General features: G+C 45.8%; 1 protein-coding gene across 3 annotated transcripts in view; it reads left to right on the forward strand.

Moving 5' to 3' along the window:
* Positions 1-16,776, forward strand: part of LOC135515001 (acyl-CoA synthetase short-chain family member 3, mitochondrial-like) — a 36,877-nt gene extending 20,101 nt beyond the window's left edge. For all 3 annotated transcript variants that reach the window (XM_064938789.1, XM_064938790.1, XM_064938791.1), the window contains 7 exons: positions 6,715-6,810; positions 9,372-9,435; positions 11,232-11,313; positions 12,171-12,293; positions 15,483-15,582; positions 15,694-15,869; positions 16,234-16,776. In XM_064938789.1, coding sequence (XP_064794861.1) covers positions 6,715-6,810; positions 9,372-9,435; positions 11,232-11,313; positions 12,171-12,293; positions 15,483-15,582; positions 15,694-15,869; positions 16,234-16,317 — 725 coding nt within the window. In that variant the 3' untranslated portion in view covers positions 16,318-16,776. The remainder of the gene's footprint in view (positions 1-6,714; positions 6,811-9,371; positions 9,436-11,231; positions 11,314-12,170; positions 12,294-15,482; positions 15,583-15,693; positions 15,870-16,233) is intronic.
* The last annotated feature ends 8,182 nt before the right edge of the window (positions 16,777-24,958 follow it).

Consider the following 24,958-nt stretch of genomic DNA (forward strand, 5'->3'; position numbering starts at 1 on the left):
GTAATGAGAAAATGTGTATGCATGAAAATTCCACTGTGGGTTTGAGGGAGAGGAGTTTGAGATGCTATTAGAGCAGGTGTGATGGCAGTTTCCCTTTCTACTCCTCTACCTGTTCATCTGCGTACGTAGGTTTGTGCATGTCTGTCACATGCCTGTGTGATCCAGAACTGAGCAGCAGCTGTGACCTCCATGGAAGTTTTTTCTCCCTCCCTCCCTCCCTCCCAGGTACAGCTACTCCAACTAGAATCAAATCAAATTTATTTATATAGCCCTTCGTACATCAGCTGATATCTCAAAGTGCTGTACAGAAACCCAGCCTAAAACCCCAAACGGCAAGCAATGCAGGTGTAGAAGCACGGTGGCTAGGAAAAACTCCCTAGAAAGGCCAAAACCTAGGAAGAAACCTAGAGAGGAACCAGGCTATGTGGGGTGGCCAGCCCTCTTCTGGCTGTGCCGGGTAGAGATTATAACAGAACATGGCCAAGATGTTCAAATGTTCATAAATGACCAGCATGGTCGAATAATAATAAGGCAGAACAGTTGAAACTGGAGCAGCAGCTAGGAGTCATCATGTCAGGTAGTCCTGGGGCATGGTCCTAGGGCTCAGGTCCTCCGAGAGAGAGAAAGAGAAGGAGAGAATTAGAGAATGCACACTTAGATTCACACAGGACACTGAATTGGACAGGAGAAGTACTCCAGATATAACAAACTGACCCTAGCCCCCCGACACATAAACTACTGCAGCATAAATACTGGAGGCTGAGACAGGAGGGGTCAGGAGACACTGTTGCCCCATCCGAGGACACCCCCGGAGAGGGCCAAACAGGAAGGATATAACCCCACCCACTTTGCCAAAGCACAGCCCCCACACCACTAGAGGGATATCTTCAACCACCAATTTACCATCCTGAGACAAGGCTGAGTATAGCCCACAAAGATCTCCACCATGGCACAACCCAAGGGGGGGGCGCCAACCCAGACAGGATGACCACATCAGTGAATAAACCCACTCAGGTGACGCACCCCTTCCAGGGACGGCATGAGAGAGCCCCAGTAAGCCAGTGACTCAGCCCCTGTAAGAGGGTTAGAGGCAGAGAATCCCAGTGGAAAGAGGGAACCGGCCAGGCAGAGATAGCAAGGGCGGTTCGTTGCTCCAGATCCTTTCCGTTCACCTTCCCACTCCTGGGCCAGACTACACTCAATCATATGACCCACTGAAGAGATGAGTCTTCAGTAAAGACTTAAAGGTTGAGACCGAGTTTGCGTCTCTGACATGGGTAGGCAGACCGTTCCATAAAAATGGAGCTCTATAGGAGAAAGCCCTGCCTCCGGCTGTTTGCTTAGAAATTCTAGGGACAATTAGGAGGCCTGCGTCTTGTGACCGTAGGGTACGTGTAGGTATGTACGACAGGACCAAATCAGAGAGATAGGTAGGAGCAAGCCCATGTAATGCTTTGTAGGTTAGCAGTAAAACCTTGAAATCAGCCCTTGCTTTGACAGGAAGCCAGTGTAGGGAGGCTAGCAGTGGAGTAATAGGATCAAATGTTTTGGTTCTAGTCAGGATTCTAGCAGCCGTATTTAGCACTAACTGAAGTTTATTTAGTGCTTTATCCGGGTAGCCGGAAAGTAGAGCATTGCAGTAGTCTAACCTAGAAGTGACAAAAGCATGGATTAATTTTTCTGCATCATTTTTGGACAGAAAGTTTCTGATTTTTGCAATGTTACGCAGATGGAAAAAAGCTGTCCTTGAAATGGTCTTGATATGTTCTTCAAAAGAGAGATCAGGGTCCAGAGTAATGCCGAGGTCCTTCACAGTTTTATTTGAGATGACTGTACAACCATTAAGATTAATTGTCAGATTCAACAGAAGATCTCTTTGTTTCTTGGGACCTAGAACAATAATCTCTGTTTTGTCTGAGTTTAAAAGTAGAACGTTTGCAGCCATCCACTTCCTTATGTCTGAAACACATGCTTCTAGCAAGGGCAATTTTGGGGCTTCACCATGTTTCATTGAAATGTACAGCTGTGTGTCATCCGCATAGCAGTGAAAGTTAACATTATGTTTTTGAATAACATCCCCAAGACTTAAAATAAATAGTGAAAACAATAGTGGTCCTAAAACGGAACCTTGCGGAACACCGAGATTTACAGTTGATTTGTCAGAGGACAAACCATTCACAGAGACAAACTGATATCTTTCCGACAGATAAGATCTAAACCAGGCCAGAACTTGTCCGTGTAGACCAATTTGGGTTTCCAATCTCTCCAAAAGAATGTGGTGATCGATGGTATCAAAAACAGCACTAAGGTCTAGGGAGCACGAGGACAGATGCAGAGCCTCGGTCCGATGCCATTAAAATGTCATTTACCACCTTCACAAGTGCCGTCTCAGTGCTGTGATGGGGTCTAAAACCAGACTGAAGCAGAAGGGCTTATTGACCAGTAGCTCTGCCCCAGTCTGGCACCTCAGCTCACTGCTGGCTGGGAGGTTGTCAGACTGTCTGGACAGGACTCGATGGGCTCTTATTGAAGCTCTAAAACAGATATTCTAATGTTCTGTTAGAGTGGTAAGGCGAGGACCTTTCCTCTGATCCTGTCTGGGACACACCTGTCAAGCCAGGGCCTGAAAAAGTTACTCTACATTTAAGCAATAAGGCCTGAGGGGGTGTGGTATATGGCCAGTATACCACGGCTAAGGGCTGTTCTTAGGTTCCTGGTATATTGGTCATATCCCACAAACCACTGAGGTGCCTGGATACAGCCCTTAGCCCTGGTATATTGGTCATATCCCACAAACCACTGAGGTGCCTGGATACAGCCCTTAGCCCTGGTATATTGGCCTTATTGGTATTATGATATTTATTTATTTTCTCCCAAACTTTCGATCTTGTCTCATCACTGCAACTCTCCAAAGGGCTCGAGGGAGTCGAAAGTGGAGTCATGCGTCCTCCGAAACATGACCCGCCTAACCGCTCTCCTTAACACCTGCCTGCTTAACCCGGAAGCCAGCCACACCAATGTGTCAGAGAACACCGTTTAACCAGTTGTGGCACAGCCCGCAAATGTAACCCGTGTCTGTAGTAACGCCTTAGACCGCTGCTCCACTCGGGAGGCCCCAACCTTAGTTATTATAAACTGTTTACCAATGTCATTAGAACAGTAAACAAGTAATTGTGTATCATACATGACAATATACTCAAAGTAACCGGTTTATAATATACTCTGATCCAAAACAGAACGGAATACATTAAATTACCATTGTGTGTGTGTGTGTATATACAGTACCAGTCAAATGTTTGGACACACCTACTCGATCCAGGGTTTTCTTTATACTGGTCTATTGGTTCAGACAGGTCAGTAGAGAGATGAGACGTAGGACAGTGCTGCAGGAATGTTTGCCATCTCTCTCTCTCTCTCTCAGTTCTGCCCCAGTAGGGGTCTGCTGACCTTGGGCCTGCTGTCTGATCACGGTCATTCTCTGACTTAGAGTTACCCCAGCAACCGCACATCACCAGGACAACCCAAAGTTACCCCAGCAACTGCACATCGGGACAATCCAATCCCCCTCGCTCTCTCCACACACAGACGCAGGCCCAGACTCACAGAAAACACGTGCACACACACACACACACACACACACACACACAAGCACACACACACACACACACACACACACACACACACACACACACACACACACACACACACACACACACACACACACACACACACACACACAGTCTTCCCCCTGAGATATGACACCTGACATGTGAGAAGGGTCAGATGTAGGACAGGAATGGCCAGATAATTGTCTGACTCAATAGTCTGTGTGTGTGTATGCTTGCTTCTGTGTGTTTGTGCTTCTGTGTGCATGCGTGGTATGTGGTTGTGTAAAAGTCGATGTGAGATTAGAGAGAAGAGCAAGTCAAGGTGGTTCTGGGAGTGGATCCCAAAACAAAGATAAAGGATTTGTGTGCCTCTGTGTCTGTACAGACAGACCAGTGATGACGCTTGGCTTTTAGACGGTACCCTGTAATGAAAGGGCACAATGCTACCTCCCCTCCTCTCCCCTTCTCTCCTCTCCCACCCACTGCATGGCCTCACAGTGTCCCTTAATTCATCACTCTCAAATAGCCTCTCACCACCACAGACCCAACAGACCCGTCTGTCTGGAGAAGATTGATTTGCTTGCGTACTGATATCTGACCACTGAGATAGAGGGAGAGAGAGATTGAGCGAGACCCTACCTCTTTCATCCCTCGTCCATGTCTAAACCTGTTTTCACACTGATTTCCTCTCAGTATCCCTCTCTCTGGTGGTCATCTGGAGCCTTGCTCAGTCGACTCTGCTTGTTTTCACTAGGCAATTTTTCCTGTTGGGAATATAACGATAACGTCCGGTTTTCTGCTTAGCGAAAGCCTTTCTGTTTAAGAACACTCAAAGTATGGAGAACTAAGCAGTTCAGTGGCATATTAATAGCCTTCCTTCCACTCGCTGGAATAAAAACAGCTCTGTTTTTCAAGGCTATTGCAGTATGCAGCATGTTAAATTATTGGCCATTGGTTAGAATGGAAATGTGCCTTCTGTCTTCTCAACACTCCCAGATACACACAGACTAGAGGTAGGACCTGGATCTGAACGGACCAAACCGCTCGGGTCCTAGGTCAGGTCTGGTTAATTCAAGTTCAGGCAGATCTGTGAAGACCTCTAACACAGACACGTTGAGAGGCATAAGGTTAGCAGCAGTGAGAGCAATTGTTCGGGGTTAAGTACCTTGCTCAAGGGCACAATGACAGGCGATGTTACATGGGATCAAACAGAGTCCAGTAGCCTTCCAATTCAGTTCCATTCCCATTTTTGTGTTGCCCGGCACAGGGCTTGGAACCAGAAACCTTCCGGCTGCTGGTCCGCCTCTCTCACCTCTGGGCTACTGCTGCCCCTTACACATCAGGAAGAACTCAGGACAAAATGAAAGTATTTGAAACATCGGTTAATAATCAATTAATAAAGCACTGTAGATCTATACTTTTCCCATGGAATTGGGTAGTGCTGCAGGTGGCCTTTAAAAAACCCAGAGATGTTCCAAGGTGTTTTATTCTCTGTGTTCTAGTATCCACTAACAGCCCAAATGTACCTGGTTATGTAAGCAGACCATTAAGCCCTGGGCATTGTTTTCCTTCTAAGTGTTTAATCAGCGAGCGCAATTATACTTGGTCATTATATTGGTTGTCACTGCTCATCTCTGTTCCGGCTTTAATTGCTGTCTGAAATCTATGCCGCAATTACAACGACTGCAGCTAACAGCGTGAATTTAAACACAACACTGCTGCCATAGCTCAGTGGGTTTATTGTGTAATCCTCACATGTTCCCATTTAGAGAGGGCTGTCACGGTCTACATGTGTTGCTAGAATCTACCGTTTCTGCACTGATCTATATGTGGGCTGAGCAGACACACACAGATACTCTGCACAGGTTTATTGATCTCTATCCACACATATATATAAACAGAGCTGTAAACATAAGGTGGGCCTACTACACCATGTCATCTCCCTGCTTCCACACTCGAGGAGGAAGCAGAACAGTGGCTGGTTTGTTGTCATTGGTCACTGAGGTGGCTGAGGTCACCGGCTGATAGGTCCTGAATCTTGACCAGGTATGTGAGACCGGGGCAGACATAGGTCAACCTTCTGTGTCTTCTATTGGGGGAGACCTCAGTGTTGGCCGTCAGTGTTGGCCGGAGCTAGAAGGGCTTTGAAGTCTACAGGGAGGGATTAACCTGCTGATGATTAATGAGCCCAGAGAGGTGCGAACATCTCTAGTTCAGAGGGCACTGCCCTGGTGGCTAGAGGAGGATTCATTCCTCTCCCGCCATTGATCTGGGATGTTATGCGACGTCTCCATCACAGTCAACCCCCCCCAAGCAAAGAATGCCTTATGATATGGATAGAAGCTTAGTCCAAAACGCTAGCTAGGAAAGTGAAGTAGGTTAGGGTGCTCTCACATTCAGATATCTCCATGACAACAGGATACAATGATGAGGATATAGCAAGAAAACTATTTGCGGTGGCGACAATTGGTTATATTCTCTTCTCCTATCCTCCATTAGAGCCTCCCCTGTGTGATATGTCACATCTTTGATTGTTCTGCTGTATTTAGGTTGGAACCAGGGCTGTAGTGTTGATGTGTGGGCACGTGACTGGAGACAGAATAGACAGAGATATCTCAGTATAAAGTGGAGCAGCTGTGTGGAGTGGAGGTTGGTTGTGTGACTCAGAGAGCCCATAGGAACTGTCATAGTTCTGGTAATGTCGGTTAACTCTGCTCACAGAAAGAACATAGGGCTCAACCACAGCTTTGATGACATGCCTGACAATCACAAACAATTTTATTTCTAGTCATGCATGAAACGGACTTTTGTTCGACTCAAAAGTGTGAATAATTTGTTCCCTTTTACACATTCTGTAAAACTTATGGTTGTGGGGGAAAAAGTTGAAATTCTTTGATCTTTGAGGACAACGCGCATGTACGCGTGCATATATTTCTATGTTTGTGTGTGTACGCACGTGTGAATGTGTGTTTATAAAGTGCATGTGTGTTGCAGAGATACGAGAGTAGTGTGGAAGTTGCATGAGTTGTGGCAGTAAAAGTGTAAAGTCTTAATGATCTCACCCTGTATGCCCTCTGTCCTCTTTCTCCCTCTCTCCTTTCATCAGAGAGTGGCTCAGCAATCACGTCCTCCTGTATTGGCCTGGGAAACTCTCTGTCTCCCCCTGCTGGTCAGGCTGGCAAACCCGTTCCAGGATACAATGGTGAGAACTAACCTGTCTCTTTTTCATTAGAGCAGAACTATCCAGGGCGTCATGCACCCCAAAAGTCTGAGGAGGCACAAAGTACGTGAAGATGGCTGGGGGGTTAGGACCCCTATCCGGAAGTTGGAGAATGTAGCATTTTTCTAACACCTGAAACAGCTTTTTTTCTGCAATCTAGCCATAATCGTTATGCTTAATTTTATGTAAAGTGTTTATTTTTCTGCATATCTAAGCAGAAAAACCTCTTGAGCTGTCTGTATCCTAAAGAAACTAAATATGCTTCTCTGCATCTCTGCTAAAATTTGGGTAAAAGATTGAAAGGAATGTGAATCTTATTCAGTAAATTAATAATTGCTTGCTTTTCTAAAGTCTACCAACCTTGCCAGTAGACATGCAGCTAAGGTTTACTATATATACAAAAGTATGTGTACACCCCTTCAAATTAGTGGATTCAGCTTATTTCAACCACACTCGTTGCTGCTAGGTGTTTAAAATCGAGCACACAGGCATGCAATCTCCACAGACAAACATTGGCAGTAGAATGGCCTTACCTGTGCCATTTTGTTTCTCACCAATTTTGTGAAAACCAATTGCGATCCAATTACGATCTTGTCTTATTGCGGCAACTCCCCAACAGGCTCAGGAGAGGCGAAGGTCGAGTAATGCGTTCTCCGAAACATGACCCGCCAAACTGCGTTTCTTAACACCCGCCCGCTTAACCCGGAAGCCAGCCGCACCAATGTGTCGGAGGAAACACCGTTCAACTGGTGACTGAAGTCAGCCTGCAGGCGGCCTGCCCGCCCACAAGGAGTCGCTAGAGTGCAATGAGCCAAGTAAAGACCCCCGGTGAAACCCTCCCCTAACCCAGACAACACTGGGCCAATTGTGCGCCACCCTATGGGACTCCCGATCACGGCCGGTTGTGACACAGCCTTGTGTCGAACCCGGGTCTGTAGTGACGCCTCAAGCACTGCAATGCCGTGTCTGAGACCGCTGCACCACTCGGGAGGCCTGAGCTCAGTGACTTTCAACGTGGCACCGTCATAGGATGCTACCTTTCCAACAAGTCAGTTCGTCAAGTTTCTGCCCTGCTAGAGCTTCCCCGGTCAACTGTAAGTTCTGTTATTGTGAAGTGGAAACGTCTAGGAGCAACAATGTCTCAGCCCTGAAGTAGTAGGCCACACAAGCTGACAGAACGGGACCGCCAAGTGCTGAGGCACGTAGCGCATAAGAATCGTCAATCCTCTCTTGCAACACTCACTACCGAGTTCCAACCTGCCCCTGGAAGCAACGTCAGCACAATAACTGTTTTTTGGGGGCTTCATGAAATGGGTTTCCATGGCCGAGCAGCCGCACACAACCCTAAAATCACCATGCGCAAAGCCAAGCGTCGGGCTGGAGTCGTGTAAAGCCATTGGACTCTGGAGCAGTGGAAACGCATTCTCTGGAGTGATGAATCGTGCTTGGCGGATGCCAGGAGAAATCTACCTGCCCGAATGCATAGTGCAAACTGTAAAGTTTGGTGGAGAAGGAATAATGGTCTGGGGCAGTTTTTCATGGTTCGGGCTAGGCCCCTTAGTTCCAGTGAAGGGAAATCTTAATGCTGTAGCATACAATGACATTCTAGACAATTCTGTGCTTCCAACTTTATAGCAAGAGTTTGGCGAAGGCCCTCTCCTGTTTCAGCATGACAATGCCCCCGTGCACAAACGAGGTCCAAACCAGAAATGGTTTGTCGAGATTGGTGTGGAAGAACTTGACTGGCCTGCACAGAACCCTGACCTCAACCCCATCAAACACCTTTGAGATTAATTGGAACACTGACTGCGAGCCAGGCCTAATCGCCCGACCTCACTAATGCACTTGTGGCTGAATTGAAGCAAGTTCCCGCAGCAATGTTCCAACATCTAGTGGAAAGCCTTCCCAGAAGAGTGGAGGCTGTTACAGCATATTAATGCCCATGATTTTGGACTGAGATGTTGGATGAGCAGATGTCCACATACTTGGTCATGTAGTGTTGATAGACAAACTAGCAAACTTGATTGATATCCTGAAATGGCTTCTTAGGTTCCCAATCTCCCAACGAGCTACTATATAGGTTAGCCAAAGCCAACGACAACTTCATAACATTGATAGGTGGCTAGTAGTATTCCAGAGAAACAACAACAACAAAAATTTTACAAAAACAAAATATGTATTTTTTTAAACAGGACAAATATGAGGGGGCACGTGCCACCCATGGGCATGACTGGAACTCTGGAACTATCCCAAATGTTCTGAAATGTCTCAGTCAATTTACCTGACCAGTATGCAGAGAGAGACACTACTTTTCAGGCTCTGTAACTGTAATCAGCAAAAAGGTATTAATGTCACACTGTAATTATTTTAACATGGGCATGTGTGAGAGGAGTCCAGGGATATTGGCTTGGGAAAAGAAAACACACACACCATCAATACAAAGGTTGAACTTCAGAGCAACCCACATTTTGACATCCCACATCGCCCACTGCTGAAATATAAGCCCTATAAATCAGATTTCTATGCACCTCTCTCTTCTCTAGTCACAGTGATCGACGATGATATGCAGGAGGTGACGCCAAGGACCCTGGGAAATATTGTGGTGAGGTAAGCCAGCCGCATGGTCATGGCCACACCTCTGTGAGCAGCTAAGTCATTCTGTTATACTGCCTCTGTCACCTGGAGTAACAAACCTTTCTGTCTCTGCATCAGGAAGGATGAACACACAGGGAGATGGACTCACACACACACACACACACACTGTCACTTTTAGAAACTCGAGCACAGTAAAATAAGTCCTGTTTTCTATCTGTTCAAATAGGAGGGTGGAATTGTTTTATGGAAATGATTTACTTTGAAACGACCATACGTAACATTTTTCCATCACCCAGGGCTACATGCAGCACCACCTTCTCCATACAGACAGGTCTCCACTGTAGTAGCTTCCACAGAAGGACCTGAGAGAGAACGAGAGAGAATGTGTGTGTTGGGAGCTGATTGTGTGAGCCGGGCCACGGCGAGGGCACATCAGTCCTTCCTCCCCATTGTGCTCTTATCTGTGAGCCTGTTACCTGGAAATCACTCCCATCTTCCATTCGCCACCTCATTGTTATTGCTGCCACTGTCTCCTCTACCAACAAGGTGGATTACAATGGATTCAGCCCGAGCTGCTATGGAGCTTTTCATCAGAGAACAAATAGCTACAACTCTTATAACCAACCCGTTTCTCTGTTTAAGAACTAATACCTTTAGCTCTGAGGTGAATTGATAATGGAGAATCTCTCGTCCAGAGTCAAGATGGGAGGCATCAAAAGTATTTTCTTATAGTGCATTGTGTAAATGAACCTTAGGCATTGTTATTTCCTTTGGGTGGCGAGGATGATCTCATGCGCTAAGAAAAAGCATCAGTGCCCTAATTGAATTTGGTTTGTTATGTTGCTTCAAAGGCTGTTTTGTGTCTGAGTGTGGAAGTGCATTCAAAAAAGGGTGACAGCCTCATTGGGATATAAATGCAGGCGGTTGAACCATGGAACATTATTAGGTCTTGGTTTGTTAATTTCCTCTCCGGGCTAGAGCAATACCAGGGGTGCCCTAGATCTGGCTGCAGTCAAAGGCAGACAGGGAAAGCTTCTATACTCTCACCAACAGTACAGACTTTAAAAATATATATATTCCAATTCTGTTCAAAGGTTATTTGTTCTTGATGCAACTACAATACACAAACATGCTGCTTTGTAAACGGGTGTGATGCGGACAGGGCTTGAACTTGGATGACCCTCTCAAGAATATTTGGGGGTGATTGAGAGTGACCCTGGGTAAATGGATACTCAGTCACCCTATACCTGTGTGTGTTCACACGAAGGGTCAGGTCAGGCCCAGCAGACACTGGGCTCCATGTCTGAACCCACTAAAGGTGCAGTGTAATGGTATCCACTACCTCAGCCCCCCAACTCTTTTATAAACCTTATAGACTGACAGGCTTATCTTTCTAATTTAGACACTTGCTAAACCCAAAGTATTATACATACGGGTTGAGAAATCCTAGAGTATCTTATCTCCCCATAGAAAAACAGTGCCTCAGACATCTTGAAGCCAGTGGGTGGGGGTTTATTGTGATCATGGCTTCATGGGTAAAAGAAGACAACCCTAGACCTCCTCTGATTATTACAATTATAAAGGAACTGTTTTGTCGTATTTGTTATTAGCTAAAGTTGTTGTTGGGATGTTATTTGTAGCATCACAGAGTATGGGGATCAGTGCCACTGTAATAGTCCTCACTGTGATTGGCATGGGGATCCAGCTGTCCCACGGTGTCACCTCAGTCACTGCTACCGTCTGTTGCGTGTCAGACACTAGTCTCTCTCTCACCCATACACACACCCCCCGTCTCTCCTCTACTCCAGGCTGCCACTACCACCAGGAGCAGCTTTATCTCTGTGGCAGAACCAGGAGCTTTTCAAGGAGCTCTACTTCACCAAGTTCCCTGTAGGTTATCTCACCTTTAGGCTTTATTAATGTCTTAGCATCAGATAATAATTCACCACATTAGTGTGTGTGTGTGTGTGTGTGTGTGTGTGTGTTTTCACTGCTTTGGATTTGTCACATACTTACCAATGTGCATAATGACTTTGGATTCTAGATTTAAACTTTAATAACCATGTAAATCATGGGACAGGCTGGATGAATTTTGTTCTGGCCAGTGATGCCATCTAGTGGTTGAAATGTACTGTATGATTATACATTGTGCACAAAACATTCGGAACACCTGCTCTTTCCATGACATAGACTGACCAGGTGAATCCAGGTGAAAGCTATGATCCCTTATTGATGTCACTTGTTAAATCCACTTCAATCACTGTAGATGAAGGGGAGCACACAGGTTAAATAATCATTTTTAAGCCTTGAGACAATTGAGACATGGACTGTGTATGTGTACCATTCAGAGGGTGAATGGGCAAGACAAAATATTTACGTGCCTTTGAACGGGGTATGGTAGTAGGTGCCAGGCACACCGGTTTGAGCGTGTCAAGAACTGCAACGTTGCTGGATTTTTCACGCTCAACAGTTTCCCGTTTGTATCAAGAATGGTTCACCACCCAAAGGACATCCAGCCAACTTGACACAACAGTCAACATGGGCCAGCATCCCTGTGGAACGCTTTTGACACCTTGTAGAATCCATGGCCCAATGAATTTAGGCTGTTCTGAGGGCATCTCAATATTAGGAAGGTGTTCCCAATGTTTTGTACACTCAGTGTAGATAACAGAACAAAAACACCCAGTGATCTACACTAGAGTGGTGATTTTATCTGAACGTCAGTCATTACCTGCTGTTTACCTTAGGGTTTCTATGACACCATGGACGCAGGCTACGTGGATGAGGAGGGTTTCCTGTACATTATGTCTCGCTCTGATGATGTCATCAACGTGGCGGGCCACAGGCTGTCGGCAGGGGCGCTGGAAGAGGTAGGAACGGAGAGAATAATAGGTCCAGGTTGCATGGATATGAATCTAATTGTTAACAGGTTATTCCCTTGTGTTTGGAGTCTGTGTCAGCCACACGGTGGAGACGCATAGCTAATGACTGGAGTAGAAATGTCATTAGGAAAAAAGGTTTCTCCATGTTACCTGACCAGAAATGTATTGTAACATCATTGAGTGTTACAATCCCTAAACATGGATTTTCAGTCTGACCAAAGTCACCCTAAAAAAGACTCAATAGTCTCTACAGGCCAGAATGTTGAATGAAATGCTATTTCCAGTTACTTTACAGGTTGTACATGCTGCTGGTCCTGTTGGAGGTGGAGATGGGGTATCCACAGGAAAGTGTTGTTTAACCGGCGCCTTTAGGGTCTGTCGCTTGTATTTTCAATCTCATTTCCTCACAATCAGCTGAAAGTGTTTGCCGTTTAGTCCGTGGTTCGGTTAGGCTCTGCCATATTGTGCAAGTGTTTGCCGTTTGGTCCGTGGTTCGGTTAGGCTCTGCCATATTGTGCAAGTGTTTGCCGTTTGGTCCGTGGTTCGGTTAGGCTCTGCCATATTGTGCAAGTGTTTGCCGTTTGGTCCGTGGTTCGGTTAGGCTCTGCCATATTGTGCAAGTGTTTGCCGTTTGGTCCGTGGTTCGGTTAGGCTCTGCCATATTGTGCAAGTGTTTGCCGTTTGGTCCGTGGTTCGGTTAGGCTCTGCCATATTGTGCAAGTGATTATCGAAAACTTCAACAAGCATTTCTCAACGGCTGGCCATGCCTTCCGCCTGGCTACTCCAACATCGGCCAACAGCTCCGCCCCCACCGCAGCTTCTCGCCCAAGCCCTTCCAGGTTCTCCTTTACCCAAATCCAGATAGCAGATGTTCTGAAAGAGCTGCAAAACCTGGACCCGTACAAATCAGCTGGGCTTGACAATCTGGACCCTCTATTTCTGAAACTATCCGCCGCCATTGTCGCAACCCCTATTACCAGCCTGTTCAACCTCTCTCTCATATCGTCTGAGATCCCCAAGGATTGGAAAGCTGCCGCAGTCATCCCCCTCTTCAAAGGGGGAGACACCCTGGACCCAAACTGTTACAGACCTATATCCATCCTGCCCTGCCTATCTAAGGTCTTCGAAAGCCAAGTCAACAAACAGGTCACTGACCATCTCGAATCCCACCGTACCTTCTCGGCTGTGCAATCTGGTTTCCGAGCCGGTCACGGGTGCACCTCAGCCACACTCAAGGTACTAAACGATATCATAACCGCCATCGATAAAAGACAGTACTGTGCAGCCGTCTTCATCAACCTGGCCAAGGCTTTCGACTCTGTCAATCACCATATTCTTATCGGCAGACTCAGTAGCCTCGATTTTTCGGATGACTGCCTTGCCTGGTTCACCAATTACTTTGCAGACAGAGTTCAGTGTGTCAAATCGGAGGGCATGCTGTCCGGTCCTCTGGCAGTCTCTCTATATCAATGATGTTGCTCTTGCTGCGGCGATTCCCTGATCCACCTCTACGCAGACGACACCATTCTATATACTTCCGGCCCGTCCTTGGACACTGTGCTATCTAACCTCCAAACGAGCTTCAATGCCATACAACACTCCTTCCGTGGCCTCCAACTGCTTTTAAACGCTAGTAAAACCAAATGCATGCTTTTCAACCGATCGCTGCCTGCACCCGCATGCCCGACGAGCATCACCACCCTGGATGGTTCCGACCTTGAATATGTGGACACCTATAAGTACCTAGGTGTCTGGCTAGACTGTAAACTCTCCTTCCAGACTCATATCAAACATCTCCAATCGAAAATCAAATCAGAGTCGGCTTTCTATTCCGCAACAAAGCCTCCTTCACTCACGCCGCCAAACTTACCCTAGTAAAACTGACTATCCTACCGATCCTCGACTTCGGCGATGTCATCTACAAAATTGCCTCCAACACTCTACTCAGCAAACTGGATGCAGTTTATCACAGTGCCATCCGTTTTGTCACTAAAGCACCTTATACCACCCACCACTGCGACTTGTATGCTCTAGTCGGCTGGCCCTCGCTACATATTCGTCGCCAGACCCACTGGCTCCAGGTCATCTACAAGTCCATGCTAGGTAAAGCTCCGCCTTATCTCAGTTCACTGGTCACGATGGCAACACCCATCCGTAGCACGCGCTCCAGCAGGTGTATCTCACTGATCATCCCTAAAGCCAACACCTCATTTGGCCGCCTTTCGTTCCAGTACTCTGCTGCCTGTGACTGGAACGAATTGCAAAAATCCCTGAAGTTGGAGACTTTTATCTCCCTCACCAACTTCAAACATGTGCAATCTGAGCAGCTAACCGATCGCTGCAGCTGTACATAGTCTATTGGTAAATAACCCACCCATTTTCACCTACCTCATCCCCACACTGTTTTTATTTATTTACTTCTCTGCTCTTTTGCACACCAGTATCTCTATCTGTACATGACCATCTGATCATTTATCACTCCAGTGCTAATCTGCAAGGTTGTAATTATTCGCCTACCTCCTCATGCCTTTTGCACACAATGTATATAGACTCGCCTTTTTTGTACTGTGTTATTGACTTGTTAATTGTTTACTCCATGTGTAACTCTGTGTTGTCTGCTCACACTTCTAAGCTTTATCTTGGCCAGGTCGCAGTTGCAAATGAGAACTTGTTCTCAACTAGCCTACCTGGTTAAATAAAGGTGAAATAAAATAAAATAAAAAGTGTTTGTCAAGTGCAAATTGCATCAGTATTGAATAATAAAAACCAGAAGTACAAAGCGATATACAGACCACTGTACTAGCGAAGTTAGGGTTGATAACACTTCCCTGTCACAGGAGGTTGGCGGCACCTTAATTGGGGAGGATGGGCTTGAGGTAATGACTGGAGCAGAATCAGTGGAATGGTATCAAAAACAACATACATGGTTTCCATGGGTTTGATGCCATTCTATTCACTCCGTTCCAGCCATTATTGTGATCCGTCCTCCCCTCAGCAGCCTCCACTGTTCCCTGTGGATATGTTGTATCAGATTACCTCCGACATAGGGACAAAACCGGGGGACAACAATGAAGTTTGTTCAACATTCTGACTTGTAATGGGACTGTTCAGGAATGCTGAGCCTTCAAGTGTGTAAGTATTTCACTCACAGATTCTAAGAGGCTTTGTGTGTTCCAGTCTGTCCTGCTGCACCCCGGGGTGGTGGACTGTGCTGTGGTGGGTCTGGAGGACTCCCTGAAGGGCCACGTCCCCATGGCTCTGTGTGTTCTCAGAAACGGTAAGAGATACAGGACAAATGTCCATTTAATAGAGCAATTTGGGGATCCAACATTACTGTGACTGTGGGGTTATAGAAAGTCAAACACCTGTGTATGTGGGTCTGTCACAGACCTAAAGAAGAGCCATGGAGACGTGGTGAAGGAGATTGTGAGCCTGGTCAGAGAGACCATCGGGCCCGTGGCTGCTTTCAGGAAGGTGCTGATTGTCAGAGGTCTCCCAAAGACCCGCTCTGGGAAGATCCCCCGCTCCTCCCTGGCTAACCTGGTCAACGGGAAGCCATACACGGTAACTCACCACACATTCACCCACCATGTCAATACTACATGGATTGAAGCCAACAACAATGTTTTTGTAGCATATTAGAATCTGAGGTATTCAAGCACACTTTGAGGAATGGCTGTATATTAATAATATTTTGTTTGGTTCTGGAAGACAGAGGCAATTATTCACCAATAATAGCACTGGATTATTATTCCTGTACAGCTGCCAATTATCTGGCGAGTCGGTGTTGGATCAATTTAATTCACACCGACAAATTGAATAAAAGTTTGAGGATTATATGAAAGATGAAATTCACTCACAATGTAATAAGATGAAAAGAAAATATTGCTACTACTAGTAGTACGGAAGACTGTGTCTGTCTCCACAGATATCCCCTACCATTGAGGACCCAGATGTGTACAAGGACATTGAGAAGATGGTGAAACAGGAGCTGAGACCCGCTGGACAGTGACTCTCTAACCCTCCACCTGGGCTGCAGACATTACAGAGTCTACCATGAAGGGTGGACTAGAACTGTTCTCCTGACGAGACAGAAAACAGCCAGGTTGCGAGAGCTGTATGTACTTTAGCCTACTCCTCTGACTTTCGTTGGCGTGACAACGAACATGGCACAACAGGAGTTGACTATAGCACAAGCAGATTTGCAAACCGGTCACAGTGTATCTTCACTATTCCACTGAAGACACTCCCAATTGTAGACTTAACAGTTGCACTGTCTAACATTACCCAAAGGGAACAGTCATTCTGAGAGATGGGTGTCACTACCTCTGTGTGGGGGTGACATTGAATAGCCAGGACAAGAAATGACATGTTATAACTTGATGGTAGACCTTGAACAGTGGTTAACAATATTGTGAAAATGTGAAGTATATTTACCACTGTGAAATAAAATGTGAAAAAACTTGGTATAGCTACAGAACACGTTCAATTCTCTGAGTAAGGCCTAGATTCAATCAGATCGAGTGTTAACCGGCGAGAGCCGACACCCGCATAACTGTTTTGGCGGTGTCGGAGGTGGAACTGCGCTGGAGCTGTCAAATTGGTGAGAAGCTGCTCTTGATCATTGTCACAAAGCCACACCCATCCCACTGGTGTTAGAAGTTCAGAAGGAGAAAGTAGGCTCTATAGAAATACTGACGCTCAAATTGAAAATCCTACAAATGAAATAAGGAGGATTTCTATCAGCCTAATCAAGGTGTAGATTCCATCTCACATTCCAGTGTTCCAACTTGTAAACAAGGCTGCATGATGTTTCTCTTAATGCGACTTCGTGCAGCCAATGGCAATGTCCACTTTAGGTATAACGTCAGGAGCTGCTTGTGCATTTAACAGCTCGAACTCAGTTTCACCTCCGACTCCACCAAAACAACCGCTATGCAGTTTAAAGCCTGTTTGTCATATCCTCATGATGTTACCAGTAATGGGTACCAATATCAAAGATATGCAGAAACTGCCTCTCCAATAGAAATCACAGATCACACTTTGTAGCCGATCTCATCTGGTCTAATGGCCGTGTCGCACCGAACTGCGCATGTGCAGGAGTTTAATCAAAGGCAGTAGAGATCTTCAAGAAATGGGCCTGGGCCTTTCCCACCTGAACCTGATATGCATAAATAATACAATTATAGAAACCGTTACAAACAAACCCAAGGACAACTAGATCCGTTGCAAATAGACCTGGTCGGATCCAGACCCGATCCGAGTGAGGGAAGACGCAAGTCTTTTAATTTATTAACATGTGCTGATAAAGTGTGAGAGGAGGGAGAGAGAGAGGTGCTGCTCTAGCATGCGGGGGAAAGGTTGTAATGTGAGCGAGTGACACTGGGAGGAGGGAGGGAGAGATTATTCAAATTGATGGAAGGTGGTGTTGGGGGAAAAACATACATTATAAAATCCATGTACACAAACGACAAGTGTGGTTAAAATAGACATAAAACACATTTCTTCCCACAGGGCTGTGGGGTGAGACAGGGATGCAGCTTAAACCCCACCCTCTTCAACATATATATCAACGAATTGGGGAGGGCACTAGAAAAGTCTGCAGAACCCGGTCTCACCCTACTAGAATCTGAAGTCAAATGTATATTGTTTGATCTGGTGCTTCTGTCACCAACCAAGGAGGGCCTACAGCAGCACCTAGATCTTCTGCACAGATTCTGCCAGACCTGGGCCCTGACAGCAAATCTCAGTAAGACCAAAATAATGGTGTTCCAAAAAAGGTCCAGTCGCCAGGACCACAAATACAAATTCCATCTAGACACTGTTGTCCTAGAACACACAAAAAAACTATACATACCTTGGGCCCAAACATCACAGGTAAAGCTGTGAATGATCTGAGAGACAAGTCAAGAAGGGCATTCTATGCCATCAAAAGGAACATAAAATTTGACATACCAGTTAGGATCTGGCAAAATACTTGAATTATAGAACCCATTGCCCTTTATGGTTGTGAGGTCTGGAGTCCGCTTAACAACCAAGAATTCACAAAATAGGACAAACACCAAATTGAGACTGCATGCAGAATTCTGCAAAAATATCCTCTGTGTTCAAACACCAAATAATGCATGCAGAGCAGAATTATGCCAAAACCAGCGAATTATCAAAATACAGAAAAGAGCCGTTTAAATTCTACAACCACCTAAAAGGAAGCGATTCCCAAACTTTCCATAACAAAGCCATCACCTACAGAGAGATGAACCTGGAGAAGAGTCCCCTAAGCAAGCTGGTCCTAGAGCTCTGTTCACTAACACAAACAGACCCCACAGAGCCCCAGGACAGCAACACAATTAAACCCAACCAAATCATGAGAAAACAAAAAGATAATTGACACATTGGAAAGAATTTACAAAAAAACAGAGCGAACTAGAACGCTATTTGTCCCAAAACAGAGAGTACACAGTGTCAGAATATCTGACCACTGTGACTGACCCAAACTTAAGGAAAGCTTTGACTATGTACAGACTCAGTGAGCATAGCCTTGCTATTGAGAAAGGCCGCTGTAGGCAGAGCTGGCTCTCAAGAGAAGACAGGCTATGTGCACACTGCCCACAAAATGAGGTGGAAACTGAGCTGCACTTCCAAACCTCCTGCCAAATGTATGACCATATTAGAGACACATATTTCTCTCAGATTACACAGATCCACAAAGATTTAGAAAACAAACTCGATGTTGATTAAACTCCCATATCTACTGGGTGAAATACCACCAGTGTGCCATCACAGCAGCAAGATTTGGGACCTGTTGCCACAAGAAAAGGGCAACCAGTGAAGAAACAAACACAATTGTAACAATTGAACAAACACAATTGTAAATACAACCCATATTTATGTTTATTTATATTCCCTTTTGTACTTTAACCATTTGCACATTGTTACAACACTGTATATATACATAATGACATTTGTAATGTCTTTATTCTTTTGAAACCTCTGTGAGTGTAATGTTTTCTGTTCATTTTTATTGTTTATTTCACTTTTGTATATTATCTACTTCACCTGCTTTGTCAATGTTAACATATGTTTCCCATGCCAATAAAGCCCATTGAATTGAATTGACTAGAGACAGCGAGCAACCAACCAACCAACCCGCTCTATAATAGGCTCATAGCTGCCTTAGCTAGGTTATTGATCATCAAATATAATTACGTAGTAGCTACATGTCTTGGGACTGCATCAAACCGGGAGAAGGGAGTTAAGCTAGCAAACGTTAGCTACCTAGGCTAACCGAGGCTGCAGTGCATGCGCTTCCTCATTCCACAATTACAAATAACGTAATTCAGAACATTAAGTAGCAGCCTGCCTACCTGTTGGCTCTTGGTCATTGTAGCCTACCCTTATCCTTTAACTTTTAATTCCATCTTCCATTGATTTAGATATCTCCTAGCTTTTGCCACACACGGAATGAGGCTCCGAGTGTAGCCTATTGCCACTTTGATGACAACAACAAACTCCACTCTCTGAAAAGCAGCAGCATACATCATATCATTTATTGCTCTCTCTCCTGCAGCAGTCGTGTTTGGATCTGTTATACAGTTTCTTGCCCTCTCTCCTGCAGCAGTCGTGTTCAGATCTGTTATACAGTTTCTTGCTCCCTCTACTGCAGCAGTCGTGTTCCGATCTGTTATACAGTTTCTTACTCTCTCCTGCAGCAGTCGTGTTCAGATCTGTTATACAGTTTCTTGCTCTCTCTCCTGCAGCAGTCGTGTTCGGATCTGTTATACAGTTTCTTGCCCTCTCTCCTGCAGCAGTCGTGTTCGGATCTGTTATACAGTTTCTTGCTCTCCCTACTGCAGAAGTCGTGTTCGGATCTGTTATCTTGCTCTCCCTACTGCAGCAGTCGTGTTCGGATCTGTTATATAGTTTCTTGCTCTCCCTATTGCAGCAGTCGTGTTCGGATCTGTTATACAGTTTCTTGCTCTCCCTACTGCAGCAGTCGTGTTCGGTTCTGTTATACAGTTTCTTGCCCTCTCTCCTGCAGCAGTCGTGTTCGGTTCTGTTATACAGTTTCTTGCTCTCTCTCCTGCAGCAGTCGTGTTCGGATCTGTTATACAGTTTCTTGCTCTCCCTACTGCAGCAGTCGTGTTCGGATCTGTTATACAGTTTCTTGCTCTCTCTCCTGCAGCAGTCGTGTTCGGATCTGTTATACAGTTTCTTGCTCTCTCTCCTGCAGCAGTCGTGTTCGGATCTGTTATACAGTTTCTTGCTCTCTCTCCTGCAGCAGTCCTGTTCGGATCTGTTATACAGTTTCTTACTCTCTCCTGCAGCAGTCGTGTTCGGATCTGTTATACAGTTTCTTGCTCTCTCCTGCAGCAGTCGTGTTCGGATCTGTTATACAGTTTCTTGCTCTTTCCTGCAGCAGTCGTGTTCGGATCTGTTATACAGTTTCTTGTTCTCTCTCCTGCAGCAGTCGTGTTTGGATCTGTTATACAGTTTCTTGCTCTCTCTCCTGCAGCAGTCGTGTTCGGATCTGTTATACAGTTTCTTGCTCTCCCTATTGCAGCAGTCGTGTTCGGATCTGTTATCTTGCTCTCCCTACTGCAGCAGTCGTGTTCGGATCAGTTATACAGTTTCTTGCTCTCCCTACTGCAGCAGTCATGTTCGGATCTGTTATACAGTTTCTTGCTCTCTCTCCTGCAGCAGTCATGTTCGGATCTGTTATACAGTTTCTTACTCTCTCCTGCAGCAGTCGTGTTCGGATCTGTTATACAGTTTCTTGCTCTCTCTCCTGCAGCAGTCATGTTCGGATCTGTTATACAGTTTCTTACTCTCTCCTGCAGCAGTCGTGTTCGGATCTGTTATACAGTTTCTTGCTCTCTCCTGCAGCAGTCGTGTTCGGATCTGTTATACAGTTTCTTGCTCTTTCCTGCAGCAGTCGTGTTCGGATCTGTTATACAGTCTCTTACTCTCTCCTGCAGCAGTCGTGTTTGGATCTGTTATACAGTTTCTTGCTCTCTCTCCTGCAGCAGTCGTGTTCGGATCTGTTATACAGTTTCTTGCTCTCTGTCCTGCAGCAGTCGTGTTCGGATCTGTTATACAGTTTCTTGCTCTCTCTCCTGCAGCAGTCGTGTTCGGATCTGTTATACAGTTTCTTGCCCTCTCTCCTGCAGCAGTCGTGTTCGGATCTGTTATACAGTTTCTTGCTCTCTCTCCTGCAGCAGTCGTGTTCGGATCTGTTATACAGTTTCTTGCCCTCTCTCCTGCAGCAGTCGTGTTCGGATCTGTTATACAGTTTCTTGCCCTCTCTCCTGCAGCAGTCGTGTTCGGATCTGTTATACAGTTTCTTGCTCTCTCTCCTGCAGCAGTCGTGTTCGGATCTGTTATACAGTTTCTTGCTCTCCCTACTGCAGAAGTCGTGTTCGGATCTGTTTTCTTGCTCTCCCTACTGCAGCAGTCGTGTTCAGATCTGTTATACAGTTTCTTGCTCTCTCTCCTGCAGCAGTCGTGTTTGGTTCTGTTATACAGTTTCTTGCTCTCTCTCCTGCAGCAGTCATGTTCGGATCTGTTATACAGTTTCTTGCCCTCTCTCCTGCAGCAGTTGTGTTCGGATCTGTTATACAGTTTCTTGCTCTCTCTCCTGCAGCAGTCGTGTTCGGATCTGTTATACAGTTTCTTGCTCTCTCCTGCAGCAGTCGTGTTCAGATCTGTTATACAGTTTCTTGCTCTCTCTCCTGCAGCAGTCATGTTCGGATCTGTTATACAGTTTCTTGCTCTCTCTCCTGCAGCAGTCGTGTTCGGATCTGTTATACAGTTTCTTACTCTCTCCTGCAGCAGTCGTGTTCGGATCTGTTATACAGTTTCTTGCTCTTTCATGCAGCAGTCGTGTTCGGATCTGTTATACAGTTTCTTGCTCTCTCTCCTGCAGCAGTCGTGTTCGAATCTGTTATACAGTTTCTTGCTCTCCCTACTGCAGAAGTCGTGTTCAGATCTGTTATCTTGCTCTCCCTACTGCAGCAGTCATGTTCGGATCAGTTATAAAGTTTTTTGCTCTCTCTCCTGCAGCAGTCGTATTCGGATCTGTTATACATTTTCTTGCCCTCTCTCCTGCAGCAGTTGTGTTCGGATCTGTTATACAGTTTCTTGCTCTCTCTCCTGCAGCAGTCGTGTTCGGATCTGTTATACAGTTTCTTGCTCTCTCTCCTGCAGCAGTCGTGTTCGGATCTGTTATACAGTTTCTTGCCCTCTCTCCTGCAGCAGTCGTGTTCGGATCTGTTATACGGTTTCTTGCCCTCTCTCCTGCAGCAGTCGTGTTCGGATCTGTTATACAGTTTCTTGCTCTCTCTCCTGCAGCAGTCGTGTTCGGATCTGTTATACAGTTTCTTGCTCTCCCTACTGCAGCAGTTGTGTTCGGATCTGTTATACAGTTTCTTGCTCTCTCCTGCAGCAGTCGTGTTCAGATCTGTTATCTTGCTCTCCCTACTGCAACAGTCGTGTTCGGATCTGTTATACAGTTTCTTGCTCTCTCTCCTGCAGCAGTCGTGTTCGGATCTGTTATACAGTTTCTTGCTCTCTCCTGCAGCAGTCGTGTTCAGATCTTTTATACAGTTTCTTGCTCTCTCCTGCAGCAGTCGTGTTCGGATCTGTTATACAGTTTCTTGTTCTCTCTCCTGCAGCAGTCATGTTTGGATCTGTTATACAGTTTCTTGCTCTCTCTCCTGCAGCAGTTGTGTTCGATTCTGTTATACAGTTTCTTGCTCTCTGTCCTGCAGCAGTCGTGTTCGGATCTGTTATACAGTTTCTTGCTCTCCCTACTGCAGCAGTCATGTTCGGATCAGTTATACAGTTTCTTGCTCTCCCTACTGCAGCAGTCGTGTTCGGTTCTGTTATACAGTTTCTTGCTCTGTCCTGCAGCAGTCGTGTTCGGTTCTGTTATACAGTTTCTTGCTCTCTCTCCTGCAGGAGTCGTGTTCGGATCTGTTATACAGTTTCTTGCTCTTCCTACTGCAGCAGTCGTGTTCGGATCTGTTATATAGTTTCTTGCTCTCCCTACTGCAGCAGTCGTGTTCGGTTCTGTTATACAGTTTCTTGCTCTCTCTCCTGCAGCAGTCGTGTTCGGATCTGTTATACAGTTTCTTGCTCTCCCTACTGCAGAAGTCGTGTTCGGATCTGTTTTCTTGCTCTCCCTACTGCAGCAGTCGTGTTCAGATCTGTTATACAGTTTCTTGCTCTCTCTCCTGCAGCAGTCGTGTTTGGTTCTGTTATACAGTTTCTTGCTCTCTCTCCTGCAGCAGTCGTGTTCGGATCTGTTATACAGTTTCTTGCCCTCTCTCCTGCAGCAGTTGTGTTCGGATCTGTTATACAGTTTCTTGCTCTCTCTCCTGCAGCATCTTTCTGTTATACAGTTTCTTGCTCTTTCATGCAGCAGTCGTGTTCGGATCTGTTATACAGTTTCTTGCTCTCTCCTGCAGCAGTCGTGTTCAGATCTGTTATACAGTTTCTTGCTCTCTCTCCTGCAGCAGTCATGTTCGGATCTGTTATACAGTTTCTTGCTCTCTCTCCTGCAGCAGTCGTGTTCGGATCTGTTATACAGTTTCTTACTCTCTCCTGCAGCAGTCGTGTTCGGATCTGTTATACAGTTTCTTGCTCTTTCATGCAGCAGTCGTGTTCGGATCTGTTATACAGTTTCTTGCTCTCTCTCCTGCAGCAGTCGTGTTCGAATCTGTTATACAGTTTCTTGCTCTCCCTACTGCAGAAGTCGTGTTCAGATCTGTTATCTTGCTCTCCCTACTGCAGCAGTCATGTTCGGATCTGTTATACAGTTTCTTGCTCTCTCTCCTGCAGCAGTCGTGTTCGGATCTGTTATACAGTTTCTTGCCCTCTCTCCTGCAGCAGTCGTGTTCGGATCTGTTATACAGTTTCTTGCCCTCTCTCCTGCAGCAGTCGTGTTCGGATCTGTTATACAGTTTCTTGCCTCTCTCCTGCAGCAGTCGTGTTCGGATCTGTTATACAGTTTCTTGCTCTCCCTACTGCAGCAGTCGTGTTCAGTTATGTTATACAGTTTCTTGCTCTCCCTACTGCAGCAGTTGTGTTCGGATCTGTTATACAGTTTCTTGCTCTCTCCTGCAGCAGTCGTGTTCAGATCTGTTATCTTGCTCTCCCTACTGCAACAGTCGTGTTCGGATCTGTTATACAGTTTCTTGCTCTCTCTCCTGCAGCAGTCGTGTTCGGATCTGTTATACAGTTTCTTGCTCTCTCCTGCAGCAGTCGTGTTCAGATCTTTTATACAGTTTCTTGCTCTCTCCTGCAGCAGTCGTGTTCGGATCTGTTATACAGTTTCTTGTTCTCTCTCCTGCAGCAGTCATGTTTGGATCTGTTATACAGTTTCTTGCTCTCTCTCCTGCAGCAGTTGTGTTCGATTCTGTTATACAGTTTCTTGCTCTCTGTCCTGCAGCAGTCGTGTTCGGATCTGTTATACAGTTTCTTGCTCTCCCTACTGCAGCAGTCATGTTCGGATCAGTTATACAGTTTCTTGCTCTCCCTACTGCAGCAGTCGTGTTCGGTTCTGTTATACAGTTTCTTGCTCTGTCCTGCAGCAGTCGTGTTTGGTTCTGTTATACAGTTTCTTGCTCTCTCTCCTGCAGGAGTCGTGTTCGGAT

The sequence above is a fragment of the Oncorhynchus masou genome, chromosome 26 (genome assembly GCF_036934945.1).
Source record: "Oncorhynchus masou masou isolate Uvic2021 chromosome 26, UVic_Omas_1.1, whole genome shotgun sequence".
NCBI lineage: Eukaryota > Metazoa > Chordata > Actinopteri > Salmoniformes > Salmonidae > Oncorhynchus > Oncorhynchus masou.